Below are 18,940 nucleotides of genomic sequence, written 5' to 3'. Positions count from 1 at the left end.
GAACACAGCGTAGTAGTTAAGAATGTCTCTGGATCCACACTGCTCTGCCATTTCCTGTGTAACCCTGAGCAAGTTACTTCATCTTTCCAAGCTCAGTCTGCTTATTTGTAAAATGGAGATAATAACAGTATCTATCTGAGTTGTGAGAAGTAAATGAGATACGTGTAAAACATTTAGAACAGAGCCTAGCACAGAGTAAGTGCTCAATAATTATTAGTTTTCTGTATTATGTAATCAACATTTTACATGTGTCATCTCATTTAATTTAATCCCCACAACATTCTATGGATGAAGAAGTGTCAGGGAGGTGAAGGGCTTGCTAGGAAGTGGCACTGAGTTCCAAACTCACATTTTTCTGAACTGCAGTAGCTAAACCCTAAACCACGTGACATAACTTAAAGTAGCCGAGGAGTGTCAAACCAGACTCCTTGCGCCCAGGACATGTTCCATGTCTTCACAGCCTCTGGAGTTGGGCAAGGGTGATCACAGAGCCACCTCTAGATCAGAGCTGAAGAGCTGAGGTTCAGGATGGCCTCAGAGATTAACACAGCAATGTGTCAGACAATGGCACTGTGGTTTCCACAATTCTCTGAGCCAGCACTTAGTAGGTACTCAAAGAGTGCTGTTTGATTTAGTCTAACTGCATTCACTGTATTACTATTCCATTATGGGCAGTACGTTAAACTCCCTCCCTCTCCCGGCTCATTACGATTATGAAATTATCCAAATATAAAACAATGCGTGCTCATTTTACTGAAACTTTATTGTTTGCTATTTCAGAAAAACAGAAGCTTTTTTAGAGACCCTCTGAACCTATTATGTTTTATAGATAAAACAATAAACTTTTGTCCAAAGTCATTCAACTGATTAGCAAAAATGACTGGAACCAAGGAGATTTCTTTTTTTAATTTTTAAAAACTTTTCTACAGGAAGAAGGAAGTGAAACAGTAAGTGAGTTTAACCCACAGAACTGTTCAGCTAAGTTTAGTTCGACCCAAATTTCAGCTGGGTGATTTTGAAAATAACCACTTTCTCAGACTTAAAGGAAATGGTTAAGCAACCTCAGAGAAGTCATGTGTTCTTGCACTGTGGGAGACATTTTTTTTTAAAAAACTGAGTCCTTTTTAGGTAATACAACATCTTAACATTGTCCAAGCACTCATCAACTAAAATAACAGGTCTACAAGATGCTACAAGTTATTACGCTAATCTAGATATCCTTCTTTCCTTTAAAAAGAACAAAGAGAATAATTTTTTAATCAGTTTTTACAATTTACAATAAAATGAATTCTCAAGACTTTATGACCAAACCAGAAGAATAAAAGTCATTGAAAGGAAAAGACAAGCTGACAGTTCAAGACTGAGCAGCATGGTTTCATCCGGATCTCAGACAAAACAGAGATCAGATATGTATTGAAAAATTGTATTTTTAGAGAAATTTCTCATGTCATCCTTGTAGTTGATTTTTTGAGAAAATGTATCTGTGTGTGTCTCCTTTTTTCCCTGTAGTACTAGTTGAATCCTGGTACAGTAAAACATGATCACTGAGATGAGAGAATCTGTATAATTACCAATATAGGCATTTTCTGGCTAAGTGATGAAACTTTACTAATTTTTAAACTTTGTTTTTGGATGCAAATATTTCTAACACATTTTACTACTTTCCCACCTTCTTACAAAGACTAGACGTAACATATGGTCATCACTGGGAAAAAATAACTGCACTGAAGCTTGTTGGGACATAGAACTCAGTGTGCTGGATGATAAGAGTACCAATATAGGAAATGACACCACTGTACCTCATAATTTGGCCAACTTGCTTAAAAATGCATTTCAATTCACAACAAAGTTTACAACAAATCATACTGCATAGGATTTTTAAAAAGTTATAATTTAGATTTATTCATTGAACCAAGTTTCGCTGCAGCTGTTAACTCCAGCTATTTTTCAGGGGATTAGAAGCTCAACTGAAGGTCAATTTTAATTATGATTCTCATAGCAGACAGTAAACATTTCCTAAAGAAAAACAGAAATCATTCAGTTTGAAGAACAGAGAGAGAATGATTGAGAAAAAATAAGCAGTGCCTCAAATACCATTAGGAAATATCAAAAGAACTAAAAACACATATGTAATTGGAGTCCCACAAATACAGGAAAAAAAATAAAATACTCGGGCAAAAATATTATCCAAAGAAACAATGGCCCAAAACTTTGTAAATATGGTGAAAGACACGAATTTACAGATTCAAGAAGTTCAATGAACATCAAAAAAAACTAAGTCCAAAGAAAACCAAGCCAAGACACAATCGAACTCCTAAGAATCAAAAGCAAAGGAAAACTTGTAGAGGGAAGAGATATGGGAACATATGTATATGTATAACTGATTCACTTTGTTATAAAGCAGAAACTAACACACCATTGTAAAGCAATTATACTCCAATAAAGATGTTAAAAAAAAAAAAAAGCAAAGGAAGACTTGAAACCAGCTAGGAAAAAAAAAGTGACATATTACATATAGGATAACAATAATTCAAATACCATGGATTTCTTAACAAAAAACTATGGAGACCAGAAAATGATAGAGTCTTTAGTGTTTTTATATATATGGAACTATTATATATGTTTGTACAATACATATGATACATATATATTACACAAATATATTTATATCTTTGCATAAACTAGTATCCAGAATACACAAAGAACTCTTACAACTCAAAATAGTGGGCAGAAGATTTGAACAGCCACTTCACAAAAGAAAATGAACTAATGGCCAAAAAAACACATGAAAACATGCTTAACACCAGCAGTCATCAGGGAAATGCCAAGTAAAACCAAAGAGATACCATTACACACCCATTTGGATTGGCTAAAATTAAAAAGACTAATCATACCAAATTTTGGCAGGGATGTGAAGAATAAGTATTGTCATACATTGCTGATGGAAACGTGAAGTGGTAAAACCATTTTGGAATACAGTTGGCAGTTTCTTAAAAAGTTGAAACATATAGCTACTAGATGACCCAACCGATCATATCCTAGGTATTTACCCAAGAGAAATAAAAACAAATGTCTACACAAAGACTTGTACTTGAATGATCACAGGAGATTTATAATAACCCAAAACTGGAAACAAATGTCCATTAAGAGGTGAATGGATAAACAAATTATGATCTATCCATATAATGGAATAGTATTCAGCAATAAAAAAAAGCAAAACAAAAAAGGGGGGGAACTACTGATATTATTTGGATGAGTCCCAAAATAAAATAATTATGCTGAGTGAAAGAAGCCAGGCCAAAAACAATAGTGTATGACTCCATTTATGTAAAATCTATATAATTCCAGTTACGTAAAATTCCAGAAAATGTAAGCTAATCTATAGTGAGAGAAAACAGATCAGTGGTTGCCTAGGAATGGGGAAAGAGGGAGGGATTTTATTTTCTTTGACTTTAAAAAATGTAACACCAAGAATCAGGAATATCGAACATTTCGGTACTCTGATTTTAATTATACAAAGACCAATCTGAGAGGCTTATTCATTTGAACAATTACTGCACATTCACATGCCACACTCCAGGCCTTTGTTCCACAATTATTTTTTGTCCATTAACCCAAAGGAACCATAAAAGGTCTTCTGTTAAAAAATATTCCTGACACTATAAACACGAACACAGTGAAGGGGTAATTCTCTATAATGTTAGTAAGTATACAAATATTTCAAGGTACTTTAAATAGATGGGTTAGGATGGGTGGGTATATCATATACTTTTACAGAAGTTTTACAGAACTTTTAAGTTCAGTTGGCTTAACATACATGCACATGCCAGGATGTCCATGTCTGCATTTCATCACAGTTCACCATATGTCTTATTTGGGGGGTAGAGAAAGAGAAGACAGTTTTTTCCCCCAGTTTTATTGAGAAATAATTGACATACATCACTGTGTAAATTTAAGGTATACAGTATGATGGTTTGATTTACACATATTGTGAAACGATTACCACAATAGGTTTATTTAACATCCATCACCTCATATAGATCTAATAAAAAAAAAAATTTCTCCTCATGATGAGAACTCTTACGATCTACTGTCTTAACAACTTTCCTATATATCACAAAGCAGTCTTAACTACAGTCATCATGTTGCACATTAAATCCCTAGTACTTATCTACCTTATAACTGTAAGTTTGTACCTTTTGTCCACTTTCCTCCAACTTCCCCTCCCCCTCCCCTGCACCTCTGGTAACCACAAATCTGATTTCTTTTCCTATGAGTTTGATGTGTGGGTTTTTTTTTTTTTCCCTTGGATTCCATATATAAGTGAGATCATACAGTATACGTCTTTCCCTGACTTATTTCACTTAGCCTCTAGGTCCATTCATGTTGTTGCAAATTGTAGGATTTCCTCTTTTTATGGCTGAATAATATTCCACTGCATGTGTGTATATATACACACACATATATACATATACGTACACACACACACACACACACACACCCCACAACTTCTTTATCCATTCATCCATAGATGAACATTTAGGTTGTTTCCATGTCTTGGCTACAGAAAATAATGCTGCTATGAACATGGGGGGCACAGATATTTTTTGAAGGGGAAGATAGTTTAAGTAGATCAATCCTAGTCATTCATGGTCCCAAAGAACCCACAGAAAAAAAGAGAGTTGATTCTAGTTCTCTTAAAGGTCTAAATCATTCTATGGTGGGATAGGCATGGGACAAAGGATTTTCTATCATTTTGGACTCAGCAGATCAGGACAAGTAGAAAAAAATAATTAAACTTAACCTTGTAGGACTTTAATTCATCAAAATTAAGATAAGTCTAAGAAGTTACCAAAGGACTGAGAAGTTAAATGATATTTCCATATTATGTGTATGTTGGAAGGAGAAGGTTTTGGGAAAGAGGGGCAGCTTGTTGAAAAGCCAAGTGCCCAGCAACAGACAACTGGTTTAAGAAGATGTGGTGGATATATATATATATGTATATATATTACTCAGTCATAAAAAAGAATGAAATATTGCCACCTGCAGCAACATGAATGGATCTAAAGAAAATCATACTAGTGAAGTAAGTCAGACAGACAAAGGCAATTATTATATAATATCACTTACATGTGGAATCTAAAAAATAATACTAATGAATCTATTTACAAAACAGAAACAGGCTCACAGACATAGGAAACAAGTTTACAGTCACCAAAAGGGAAAAGGGGGGACGGGGAAAGGGATAAATTAGGAATATGAGATTAACAGATACACACTACTATACATAAAATAGATTAATTACAAGGATTTACTGTACAGCACAGGGAACTATATTCAGTATCTTGTAATAACCTATAATGGAAAATAATCTGAAATATATATATATAAAACAAATTGAATCACTTTGCTGCACACCTGAAACTAACATAATATTGTAAATCAACTATACTTCAATAAATGGATAGGTCTGATAGGAACTAATAAATGTAAAATGATTGATCCAAATGGAACATCATGGCTTGGCAACCACCAAAAAATAACAATAAAGTTGTTTGGTTTTTTTTTTAATAATAAAAAAGAAGAAAACCCTTCAGATATAAACAGAAAATAGATAAAAATCAATTTTTATTTTTTAAAGCTAATTAAAAAATTTTAAATAATTCTGTGTCCTCCCTAGTTCAGAACCATCCAGGGATGAAATAAATGACTGTAGAATACTCAAATAACAAAGGCATCTGATGTGTGGTTTGTCAGATATGCCTGGCTAGAACATTTCCTTCTCCTGTGACCTAGATCTGTCTTAAGAAACTTGCTGCCCAATTCCAACAGCCCCACTTTCTACCTGCTGCGAATTCCTAAGGTATTCCACCCCAGTCTCTATGAAAGACAGGTTTAACGTTTAGAGTAACAGTTCTCAAGATGTGGTATGGGTACCCCTGGGAATTTCTGATACTCTTTCAGCCAGTCTTCAAGGTCAAAACTATTTTCATAATCAGATGTTATTTGCTGTTTTCATGCCCATTCTCTCATGAGTGTACAGTGGAGTTTTCCATAGGCTACATGATGCTTTATATAACAGACTGAACACAGAAGCAAATATGAAAATCCAGTTGTCTTCTGTTATGCCAGACATTAAAAACAATTGCAACAATGTAAAATAATGTCTCTCACTAATATTTTTGTTTTGGAAATAGTTATTTTATTTAAAATGTTATTTATGTTAACATGTAAAAGGCTTTTTATTATTATTATGAAATATGTTAATAAACATTTAAAATATCTCTCAGTGTTCTAAGTATCCAGATATGGTAAGTATCTAGAGACAACCCACACAAACAAAAGCTCTTAGGGGTCCACAATAATTTTTAAGAGTATATAAAAGGGGTCCTGAGACGAAAAAGTTTGAGAAGCATTAACTGTGCCTTCAAAGATAAAGGAAAAAATCCCCAAACTCTCCAGAGATCTTGATTCAAGCATGGACGTCTCAGTATATTGTTAGAAAATGTATATAGAGTAAACACATAAAGTAAGGAAAGTAAATATAGAAGGTCTGAATCACTCTATAGTAGGGCCGGAAGGGACAAGGGATTTTGGATCATCCTGGATTCCTGGGTCCAGAAAAAACTACTTGAATTTAACCATATATGCCCCTTTGAGCATCCTCAGGCAGGAACGTGGACTTCAATAATTTGTCCCTATGAAAAAACACAACCTTCTTTACCTTCAGGTAAACAAAATTGTCCAAAGCGAAGGCTGCCTGTTATGGACTGAATTGTTTCTCCCCCGCCCCCAGCTTCATATATTGAAGGACTAATCCCCATTGTGACTGTTCTGGGAGACAGGGCCTTTAAGGAAGTGATTAAGGTGAAATGAGGTCGTAAGAGCAGGCTGACAGAACTGGTGTTCTGAGCAGAGGAAGAGACACCAGGGCTCTCTATACACACAGAAGAAAGGCCATGTGAGGACACAGCAAGAAGGCAGCCATCTGCAAGCCAGGAAGAGGACTATCACCAGAAACCAACCATGCCGGCATCTTAATCTTGAACTCCTAACCTTCACACTGTAGGAAAACTTTTGTTAAGCTACCCAGTCTGTGGTACCCTGCCTATACTCTGTTTCCATGTAAGCACTCCATAAATATACTGAGTAAGAGGGGGAAAAGGAGACTTTTTAAGTGGGAAGGAGATGTTGAATAAATGTCTTTACAGTTCACACACCATTATTTATGTCACGTGGCCACTAAGCAGATGTTTAAGTGTTGTTCTTCTCAAAATGTCACCTATTTTTTACCTTTGATTAATATCAGGACAGAAACATCCACATTTTTTCCTACTGGTTAGTGTCAGGTCTAAAATTCATGCTTTCATATTTCAGTTCGTACTATAATTAACTCATACCATTAGTTATTCTATTTTGTCAAGGGAGCCTTGCCTGTCAATGGCTTTACCTACTTGACAGCCATGACACAGCTTCACCTCCTTTACTCTTTCCGTAAGGCCAGCTGAATGCTTATGCATAACCAATTCATGCCTCTTACCAATTCTGGGATAGTAGGAAATTCCTTTCTAAAAGTCAAATCTAATTGGCTTGGGAATTGTTTTTGTGGCTCTCTAATGAAGGGCAAAATAACCCAATGGCAGGTCAGCCAGAAGGCCCTACAGCACTGCAGGAAAAGAAATTGATTTAACTGTACCACTTTGGTCTCAAATGCACAGTGGCTCTCTAGCTATGAAAAAGGCACAGAAGATTAAAGGACAAGGGAGGAAAATGTTGGGTCATTCTTTAATTTTGATTTTGAAAATGCTTCAGAGTAAGAGACACCCTCTCTCTAAGCATCATCTTCCCTCCCCTCAAACACAGGGACCATGTCTTATTTAGCACTATCTTGCCGGTACAAAGCACAGGGTCTGAAACACAGCAAGTGCTCAAAATGCATTTCAATGGAAAGGGAAGCTGAATGAACATTGATAAGAATATTCAAAAAAAGCACCTTGAAATTACTCTATTTGTTATAGACATATTTATAGAAAAAGGAAGAGCACTGAAATTCTACTTTACTTGCAAAAAATAAAAGAAAAAAACCTCCAAATTAAAAGAGCACAAACAAAACAAAATTGCTATTTAAATGTTTTAGAGTTGTTTGATGTAATATTAGTCTTAGATAACATTTACTGAATATCCAATATGTATGAAACACTACAGATGCCAACTCTAGTGGCAACCAAATACAAGAGAACTGTATTTTTAATCTGTTAAATGTAACTGACAGTCCCTGGCTGAACAAGCATGCATGTTCTTTACACAGAATTTGAAATGTGGTTTTTAACCACTGAGAACATGAATCCTAAACTAGTGGTACCTCTGCTTTCATAACATACTTTATCCTTCTTTGAGCATCCCTGGGAATAAATGTGGACTCCAGTAACTTATTCCTGTGGGAAAACACTATCTTCTTAACCCTGAGGTATCCCAGGGGCAATTATAGCCCCAGATGAGGAATACCTCTACTCCTTCCCATGCAATCCATCCATATAGCCACCAAACACTTGAAGGATTATTCCTTACATCCTTTACCTTGATGTTTGATCAAAATCACTACCTTGTATGTTTCAGAAGTTCAAAATGTTATCTTTGTGAGGAAAACAAACAAAACCCAGATCCAGAGCCTCTTGGCAGGGTTGAAGTAAGGAGGTAAACTGCCATAATTCATAATAGATTCTTAGAGCCAAAAGCTGCTGCCAAGTTACATTTATTCAGCAATAATAATAATAAAATAAGGGTGTCACTGTCACTAGCAGAAATACAAATTCACTAGTAAAACTAGCTTCTTAGTAAGCTTCCTGTGAGGAAACATAACAAAATAGGTATGAATTTAAATACACATTATATTATAGACATGTTTGTTTACATTCGTGACGCCTATGATATTTGTAGGCCTTGTTACCAGTAAACGAAGTATGTTTATTCTATATCCTCACGTTAACACTACCCCTTTTGGTCTTTAATTCCTCACCATTTCAACCCCACCTAACAGACAAAATATATATAATACCTAAGACTGAAATAAGTTCTACTTGTGTGAATAATGAGGTGTTGCATATTACATTTGCTTGAAGGAACAGGAAAATCACACGTAAGCCAGAATTAAATTGGATGTAGAAATGAGTAGTTCCTCTAGTTTGGCAACACTTCCCTGAAAGTGTTACAAATGCATAATAATGGTTAATAAATATAAAATGGAAAGAATCCTCCCTTATACTAGCCTCAAGCCTTTAGTAAACAAGATACAAGAAATACCGTATGTTCATCATTTCAAAATCTCACCATGGCTGGAATATGCCAAACTATCATGTACCTTAAACTTCAGTGAATATCAGAAAAATTTTTGAGTTTCTGTGCATATTTTAGTTTTTTAACTAAAGATATTAAAACATCTCGGTAATATCCTTAAATAAGAATCACAGAGCTAGTGAGTGAGGAGCTAGGATTTGAATGCAGCAGTCTGACCTGCTCTTCACTATTATGCTACACTATGCAGTAGTCTTATGAAATGAGGTAGATTCATGGACAGATCTCCAAAATGAAGAAATAAAAGTACTGATTGACATATATACACTACTATGTATAAAATAGATAACAAATAAGAACCTGCTATATAAAAAATTAAATTAAATTTAAAAAAAAAGAAATAGAAGTACAAAACCAAATGTACCCAAGGAGAATGGTGTGGGATGGGACCTGTCCTTCTCAAAGTCTGATAGTCTTTGAAGAGAGTGTACTGACTTGTGCATCCGTATACCTTTAAAAAAAATTAATTCTACTGGAATGTAAGCTCCTCAAGGGCAGAGACCATTCTTCATTCATATTGTACTCCAGCTTTAAGAATAAAGCTTGGACTAAGTTAGCATACAGTGAAGGTATTTATTTGAGGGGGTATCTTTTAAAAAAGAGTTAAGTGGGGATATGTCAAAGACAAATTAAAAAAAAATCTGTTAACTGAGCTAGTTTAAAATGGTATGCAAGAAAATTTGCATTAAAACATTCACAGTATGCTTCTTCTCTGACCCCCACTCCTGACTCCCCAATGCAGAAGAATGCAGCAAGGAGACATGGAAAACTAATTTTGGTTTGTTATACTTTTAATCTTGGTGATAAAAATAAGAGGTGAAGAAAAATTATTAGCATGATGTAAACAGGAAGAAATTCAAAATGCAAAAAAAAAGGGGAAAATAACAACAACCAAAAAGAGAAGAAAATAACTAACTAGATTTGAACCCCAGCACTACCTGGTTTCAGTGAAAAAGAATTAAGCCCAAAGCACTCATCTTCTACAAAATTTTTTGTACTATATATTTCTGCATTTATCTTCTCTGGTTGTTATCCACAGTGGAATTAATATAGAACCAAGAGAAAATATAAAATTTACAATAATGTACAAGGTTCTAACAATAACCATTTAATTCTACTGAATAGCACTCAAAAACAGTGTCAATTCCACAGAGGAAATAATCTAGTTAAACAATTCTGGCTAGAAGACACCAAAAAGCATCAGGTTAACAGTGTAACAGTGCAAAACAGACCAGTTCAGAATACTGAGAGCATTTAGTTCCTTTATCCTTATATTTATTATTATGACAATGATCAGAATTCACATAAAGATATGCCATTTTAGTCACTTAAAAGTTAGCCAATATCCTTGTGGGCAAAATAAAATTATTTTAGCTTAATTTTCAATTTTCTTTTCCTTTTCTAGGCTAGTTATTTTATCCTAATGTTTATATTTATATCAAATATGTCCTCCAGTCAAACTTATAATCTTTATCTTACAAAATATTTCTAAAAATCTTTCCTCATAACATAGGTCCCACAGTCCTTGACAATCCTCAGGGTACCTCTTAGAAAGATTTAGCTATGAAAATGTCATTGACGACTAAATATTTATGCTCATTAATCTCTTGGGCAAAGCTACATACCTTTGTAAAATCTAAAGCTAAAAAGTTTATCTTTAATTCCATCAACTACCTGGATATTGTTTCAAAAAAATCTTAACTGCAACCGCAAAAAAAAAAAAAAAAAAAAAAAAAAAATTTCTGGGGCTTTCCTGGTGGCGCAGTGGTTGAGAGTCTGCCTGCCAATGCAGGGGACACGGGTTCGTGCCCCAGTCCAGGAGGATCCCACATGCCGTGGAGTGGCTGGGCCCGTGAGCCATGGCCGTTGAGCCTGGGCTCCGCAACGGGAGAGGCGACAACACTGAGAGGCCCGGGTACCACAAAAAAAAAATAAAAAATCTTAACTGCATAATTCCTTAGTTAACATGAAAAACGGCATTCAGCATAATAAATTATGAGTTTTATTATGAGTGCTTATTATGAGTGATTTAACAGAGAGTGCATATCACTGCATGAGATCTGCAGAAGAAGTTTCTAAGAACTCTTCAATATACAGAATGCTTATGAGTTAGATAATACTTCAGTTGGTGAATAAATTTGCTAAACTTGATCTCAGATGGATTTGAACAAATAACTATTTTATTAATAATTCTGAAATATTTCTCCATCAGAATGATAAAACACAAAGTAAATGATAGTACCAAATCTATAGCAAATGCTGTCAATATACAACTTACTGAGAGCCAGTTTGATTATCATGAACCTATTTTTTTTTAAATAGTGATTATCCATAAGTCTGGGATTGTAACCACATTTTTTCTACCAATAGTTATTGTCACTTGATTATTTGCCAAGAAAAGCTTCTATGTATGAATTCTTCAAGTCTTTATCTCAAAAGCATTTCCCAAATTGGCAATTAATTACAACAGAACTATGTACCCAACTGCAATGAACAACTGCACTCTAGGCTAGCCACACTTTAGTGAACGTGCATTTATTTCTATCCAACTCAGCACACTATCATTTTTATCTAATCTCCAAGTCAGACTAGACCCTCCTTCCTACATTGAACTATTTTTCTGTGTGCTTCCTTCAAATGGAAAATTACTAAGCGTCTCGGTAGCTTGTATGGATGCAGATGGAAGTGAGGCTGCTGTTTTAAACAGCAATGCATTTCTTATTCCCACAAACACCCAACACTCTACCCTCAGTTTGAGCTGTTTTCTTAATCTAGGTGTCCAATCTAGATACTGAAAGGCCAATGCAGTGCCCCAAAAGGTTTAGGGACTAAGCATTTAGTTTAAAGAGCAGAGAAACTACTGCTAAAAGTATAAGGGGAAACCAGCCCAAACTTACAGGCACGATCTTAATATATCTAGGACACGCTAGTTCCTCCCACCAAGCCCCAAGGGGCTTACTTAGCCATTGAGGCCCTTTTGACAATTATGGGACAAGAAGAAACTAGACAAATATTATACTACTTCTGTCTTCAAATCACACTACTAACACCAACTTAAAGAAAGATCTTTTAAACATTTAGCCCTCCTTAATCACTCCCACTAAACTCCATTTTTCCTCTAAACAAAACTCTGGAATGGTGTAATGTTGAGGCGATGAATATTCTAACAACTGTTTTAAATCTTATAAAATAACAATTTCAGCTGTGACCCAAAGCCTCCTTAACCACCGGAAAGCTCCTCTATGACACCAAATGACACCTGAGGCAGTTGTCTGGGAGACACTACCACACAGTCCTGGTCATCATTTGCTGTGAGATCCAGGAAGGAAAGGAGCACATCCAACCCACAGAGGTACCAGTTCTCTCAATGCACTTCCCATTCTCCTGTTCTCTCAGCTTATGAAGCTCTCCCTGTAGAACATCAGAAAACCTCCTTAAACACCCCTCCTCCCAGATCTCTGGCTTGGCCTCCCCCAATAGCACCAGAGGTCTGGAGAAGACTCTGGACCATCCAATCCCCCAATCTACAGAAGTCCAGACAATTGGCTGGAGTTTTGTTTTGGTGACTTCATTCTTTAACTAAGTGGGAGGAATTCCCAGGAGGACCTTCATTAAGGAAAAGAGCTTCAACGGGTCTTCTACATTGGAACTTGATTCTCCACTGTTTTTTCAAACGCCCTTGGAAGCCTGAATTTTCTTTATTTGGAAAATGAACTGATTTCTAGTTTAGATGCAAGGCTGGAATTTTTAAAAAACTGGTTCATTGTTCAACCATAAGCATCAGTAGAAAGGTGAAACAAAACCAGGCAATAAAGAACAGTGACTGCCACCACGATGGTCCCACAAGGTCAACGGCTCAACAGTACTCTGTATTTTTTTTTTTTCTTGAAATCTGAAACATTCAGGAAAGTGAACAGTACTAACTTACAAGTAACTGTGACTTTTCTGACTAGGAAAGAGAAGCACACAGTATGATTAAGCTCACGGCAAATGTTTTCTATCTCCTTCTAGGGCCTCCAAATGCCAGTCTTAACTCATTCATCCCCTCACCCCTCCATTTCTTTTGTCCAACCAGACCCACCTACTTCCCCTTTCCAACCCTGACTCTTATCTTTCAATCTCACACAACAGTGTCCTACTCTCCAAAAGAGACTCATTTCCAAGCCAAAGACTTGCAAGGCTCAATGTATGACCATTTTGAAAAATCTCTGCCTATCAGCTTCCTCCTTACCTTAAATCTCTACATAGCTCTCACCTTCATCACTAATTCCCTTTAAGTCCCAGTTTTCCCCAAAGATCTTTGGATTCAGAGTCCTACAGGCACTCCCAGGATAATCACAAATGGATTACAACAATGAATCAGGTTACAGGGGAATCCTGACCGCTCTTTCATAGACACAGAAACTCTTACTGTCACACTGTACAGAAACACCAGGGCAATGAGCAGCCTTCTCTACAAAGCCCACTGGATAAAAAAGGAGCTGTACCACGAAGGGCTCCAAAATTTCCCTCATTCCCATTCCTAGTTTCCAGTGAACACTCTTAAAAGATACATATCTAGGAATTCAAATTAAAAAAAAAAACAAAAACCTGTTTCTCAGCTTGCTCCAATGATGTTACGGAAAAGTGTAGTGGTATTAGCTCCAACTCCAACCTCCTACAGTTTTTAAGACATGTGGTAGCTAATTAACAGAATGTGGCTGCACTGTCCTCCTCACCTCAAGGGCCAAGAACCACAGGCCTGATTCAGCTCCATCCCAACTTCTGGGGTAACTCCGGCTAAACTCCTCTATACCTCAATCTCCTAACATTTTCACAGAGAGAGTCAAAACGAGGCTGTTTTCTAACAGGAGTGTTACACTTAATCAGTAGAAATGTAAACTTATTGTTGACAGATGTTATATGAACAGGTTATAAAGACAATCCTGTACATTTATTTCATAATTAGAAATCTTCTATATTTTCTTCTTCTGTATTCTATTATTTTCACATTAGCATGAAAATAAAACTAGATTATTCCATTTCATTTCTCTTATTGAGGTTAGCATTAACTGATAGCAGGTTCGTGGGGCTTTTTGTAACTGTGCCTAGCAGAAAATCTACTTGTAAACAGGCATTTCAAAAATGGTGTCTGACTGAATTACTGAGGAGGAAATCAACCCTTGCTTATTTTCTATATGATAATTTCCTTATAACCAATCTTTATGGTTCTATCTCTTTCAAGCTGAGTTCTCAAGAATCATTTACAGATAAATGATAATCACTGGTTTTAACTGTTTCTAAGATATGCTGTCTATTTATCTTGTCTCAAGATACTTTTTTGGGGAAGTTGTTATGTAAAGTGAAGAACTTTTCCACCTCTGCTTTCCAGTTAAAAACTGATTGGTTTCTAGTTACAGCCTCAACCTTATACTATTAAATGTTGTTAACATTCAAATCCAGTACACTCCTATTTCCCTTAACTGAAATAAATATTTAAGACAGAAGGATAAAAGCAGAATTTAACTTATATCCCATCATATAGAGGAACTATTATCTTCCATTTTTAAGGTTTTTTTTCTCAATATGGTAAGTTATCACAGAACAAAAGAAAACTGTATATGAACAGAATGTGGTAAGCTCACATTTTTGACAGTTGCTAAAAAAAAAATTTTAAACAAATGCATATCTATAGGATAAATGTTATTTGTAAGATTAAAAAGGTGAAATCACAATTTTATACTGCCTTACAATCCATGAATATCTAATTAGTTGTCCAGACTTCCCATTTTGGAAGTTGGGAAATACTTGCACTTGGATGCCAATCTGAAAACAAAAAAAAAATAGTTTTATAAGACAGGAAAGTCCCCCTTGTTTGATTATGTACCAGGCTGTAGTACTAAAGTGATTACTGGGGGCTTTGGGGAAAAAAAACTGTTTAAATTATGTTTTCAGTGCTGGAGCTTCAAAATGTCATCCTTTTCCACCCTCTGAAGATTTACTTTGGGCCATACCACAAACTAGAAAGCATTTAAAAATACACACACACATATACACATAAATATATACATATGGAATTTGCTTATCTAGTAAACTTCTCAAAAGCTCCCTTCTGGTGAATACTCCTAGTATGCTCAAAATGAAGTGCAGATTCCTAGACCCAACCTCAGACCTCCTCAATCAGACTCTGAGGGTGAGCTCTGTATTTCCATTCCTTAACATAAATTTAAATTATTCTAAAATACCCCAACCCTGCATGCAAATGAGAACAAATAAAACTAGGTGGTCATCAAATAATTACTTGCCCTAATCTAGTACATCTATCAAAAGACCTCTAGAGTTGCTATCTATTTTTTGTTTGGTTTTTGGTAATATATCAATCACTGCTCCGTAACAGTTTCACTTCTACCTGCCTAACAGAACATAATAGTTACTACCAAACCAATCTTGAGTACTAGTCCAGCACATTTCTCTCCCCATAAAAAAAGCACCAAAGATCCAAAGCCAGACTGGATATCTAGTCTTCAGCATAATAGTCACGAGTCCCCACCAAGGGCAAGACCAAAAATATCTCCTGAGGCAAATGGAAATTCTTGGCAATAAGGTGCCTCCTGGTAAGCCCTTTCTGGAGATGTGCATATTAAATGGATTACAGCAGTGTGTTACCTCGACAGGTTAACATAGGACAGTCATCAAATAAATCCATTATCAGCAGGCAGAGAGCAGGGTCCAAGAAAAATGAGCCATACCTGAAGCAACTTTTGACAGAAAACACGGAAAGTAGAAAAAGCCTTACTGGAACAGATGAGTACTGAAAACCAAATTAGCAAAACAAACTGAATTTGCCTCCTTTACAAATTTACCTTTTCAGGAGGTGAAATCATTGACAAGATTTTAACTGAAAGATACGTGGGTCCCAAATTACTGAAACTTTTTTGTTAAGCTCTCACACCTCTCTCCATATACAGGGATATATGAGAAAATGTAAGTGGTGACGATTTTATTGAAAGAGAATAAATGTGTAACAGAAGCCCACACCAAACTTGATAAGCCCTGCAATAATAAATTCTATGGGTAATGGAATACCCTGCACCAGAACACACAGACCTATGGGAGAATTAGATGTACCTATTCTTTGTACTCAAAAGGATTACGTACAAAGATAAACATACTTTACACTATACCCTGTCCTGTTTGAAGACACTAGAAAATTCTACAGTTATTCTTCAAAAGTTCTGAAATAAATAATGAGTCCACCTTAAACCTGAAAAGCACCTAAATTGCTAGGACCTAATTTCTATTCTCCTTGTTAAAGGACGCTAGATAATGAGTGATTAATACATTAACTAAAATGATGCATTGCTAAACTGTCTCCAGCACAGATTCTGAAAAATCTGGAAGATAGACAGGAAAGGATTAGAAATCCAATTTCCTACATGAAAGTTGAAGCATTGCTTCTTTTTTGTTCTCCTCTCTGGGGCTTTTCCACTGCCCTCCCAAATGTGACAATTTGCAAATATTCACATCTAGAGAAGCATATGCTAAAACTATTCTAAGACGGGAGAAAAGACCCCAATTTTAAGACTTGAGAATGTACTTTAATTCTGTAGGCACAGGTTCACCAAATCAGCTAGCAAAAATCTTGGCCAACTGGGTGACTCAGCCTTGCTGTGAGGTTTTTTTAATTTTAATTTATTGGAAACTTCTCGTTTAAAACCCCACAAACATGGAATCTCCAAGCTTTATACCTAGAACAAAGAAAAAGCCTTGGAATACTCATTGGAAGGGATTTAAGGATTTGTATTAAACATATTCTATACCAAAGTACTAGATGGTCTCTATGCTTCCTTTCAGCTCAAATCTTCCTTATTTTTCTTAGTAACTTTACCAGACTATCCTTAGAGCCTTAGTAATTACAAATAGAACCTGAATGAGAAAGAAAATTCAGAATTAAAGTTGTCATCATTAAGCCTAATTAAACAGGCAGGAAGATGGCAGTAGAATAAAGCATTCTGAATTAGGGACAGGGAGAATTACGAGTAGTTCGCAGTCCCATGAATGAAACACCGCATACAACAAAGTCTGGCTAGGGTTTAGGACATACTGGACAACGTTTCTGTCTCCTGGGTGGCAACGGACCCACCCAAACAGGGATAGATTTTGTCTTCTATTAATGCGACAAACTACTGATATCTATCTTAAGTAACCAACCACCCGCAAGAAAACACATGTCAACTAGAAAGATGACTCTCATTTGAGTGTGAATTCTCCCTTACTGGCACTTTTCCTACTTTCTATCCCAAAAGGGAATCCATATACTCAACGCCGCAAACTGTAAGACATCTCACCCCAACACTGTGACTCTGGCACTTCTGGTCCAAACAAAAGCCACCGTTTTAAGTAGGGTGGGATTTGTTCGCTCCATTCAGTAAAGGGCTGTGGCTGTTAGCAGAACATCCTGCAGGCTCCTGCTTTGACACTTGCCTCATGTCACACTGTGCAATCACCGTGACGGACCCTTGATATTTAATGAGTCTTCGACTGAAAAACTGACATTCTCGGGAGCCAGGGAAACGAGGCTTGAACGCCCTGCGGAGTGCGTCCGAAAGAGACGGGAGGGTGGCAATGCCGGCAGAAACATCCTCGGCACTCAGCTGGGGTGATCAAGTCTTTCCACAAGTTTCTCTTCCTTCCACTAAATTAACCTGCCAAGCCCCCACCCCGTCCTATTAGGAAAAGTCACACCAGCAACTCGCTGAAGGACGGGGGGGACAGCTCCCAGCGCGCCACAGAAGTTGGGTTTGGTCGCGGTTTAACCCTTCCTGCCCCAGAGCCATGGCCGATACCCCCTTCACCCGGGGCAAACCCAGGCTGCCAACTTTCCCGCTGCCCCCTCCTCTGCGCACAGCAGCCCAAACTTTGCTGTTCGTCCACCTGGGCGCGCAGCGGAGCGTGGGGTCTGGCCGCACCCGACACCGCCCCCACCCGGGGCAGGCGGCGGCGCTGACCTTCACGCCAGCCCCCAGCCAGCGACCGCTGCCGCCCGCCCCCTCCCCCGAGCCTCGAACTGCCTCCCGCGGTCCCCTTCCACCGCCCCCAAACGCTCGCGGGAAAACCGCGGCGGGGGCGACTGCAGCTCGACCTCGCGTGTCACGACTGCCCACGACCCTCTGGGCCCCAGAGAGCACCGGTCCCGGCCCTGGCTCCTCTGGCCGCCCACTCACCATCCGTGAAGGGATCCATTTTCCCCCCGCCGCGGCTCCTTTCAGCCGGAGAGCCCAAGCTTCCTACTCCAAGAGCTGAAGCGGCCCTGCCGACTGAGCATGCCCAGCGCGGCGCCGAGGGCTGTCGGGGAGGTGCCGCGAGGGGCGGCGCCGCTCCGCCCACTCTGAGATCCGCCGCTCCGGGTTTTCGCTACAGCTGCAGAAAGAGCGAGGGAAACTAGAGGAAAAAGCACCACACAGGCCTTGGCTGACTCCTGGGAGAGGAGCGGGAGGAGCGGGTTAGATCTGGGGGCGGGTCCATGGGCGTGGCCGGAGCAAGCCTCGCCCCTGGCAGAAAGGCCGGTGGCTCTGTCTCGTCCAGTGCTCAGAACAGCGGTCAGTCATCA

The 18,940-nt window shown here is 37.7% G+C and overlaps 1 protein-coding gene across 1 annotated transcript in view; it reads right to left on the bottom strand.

Moving 5' to 3' along the window:
• The window catches only part of LNPEP (leucyl and cystinyl aminopeptidase), a 97,061-nt gene extending 78,270 nt beyond the window's left edge, over window positions 1–18,791 (bottom strand). Inside the window, exon 1 of the mRNA XM_024737663.1 lies at window positions 18,555–18,791. Within this exon, the coding sequence (XP_024593431.1) occupies window positions 18,555–18,573 (19 nt within the window). The 5' untranslated portion in view covers window positions 18,574–18,791. The remainder of the gene's footprint in view (window positions 1–18,554) is intronic.
• Window positions 18,792–18,940: the final 149 nt, after the last annotated feature.

Source organism: Neophocaena asiaeorientalis, unplaced genomic scaffold (genome assembly GCF_003031525.2).
Source record: "Neophocaena asiaeorientalis asiaeorientalis breed wild unplaced genomic scaffold, Neophocaena_asiaeorientalis_V1.1 scaffold573, whole genome shotgun sequence".
Classification (NCBI taxonomy): Eukaryota; Metazoa; Chordata; class Mammalia; order Artiodactyla; family Phocoenidae; genus Neophocaena; species Neophocaena asiaeorientalis.
Note: the sequence above shows the minus strand (reverse complement) of the source record. Positions and strands in the feature narration are given on the sequence as shown.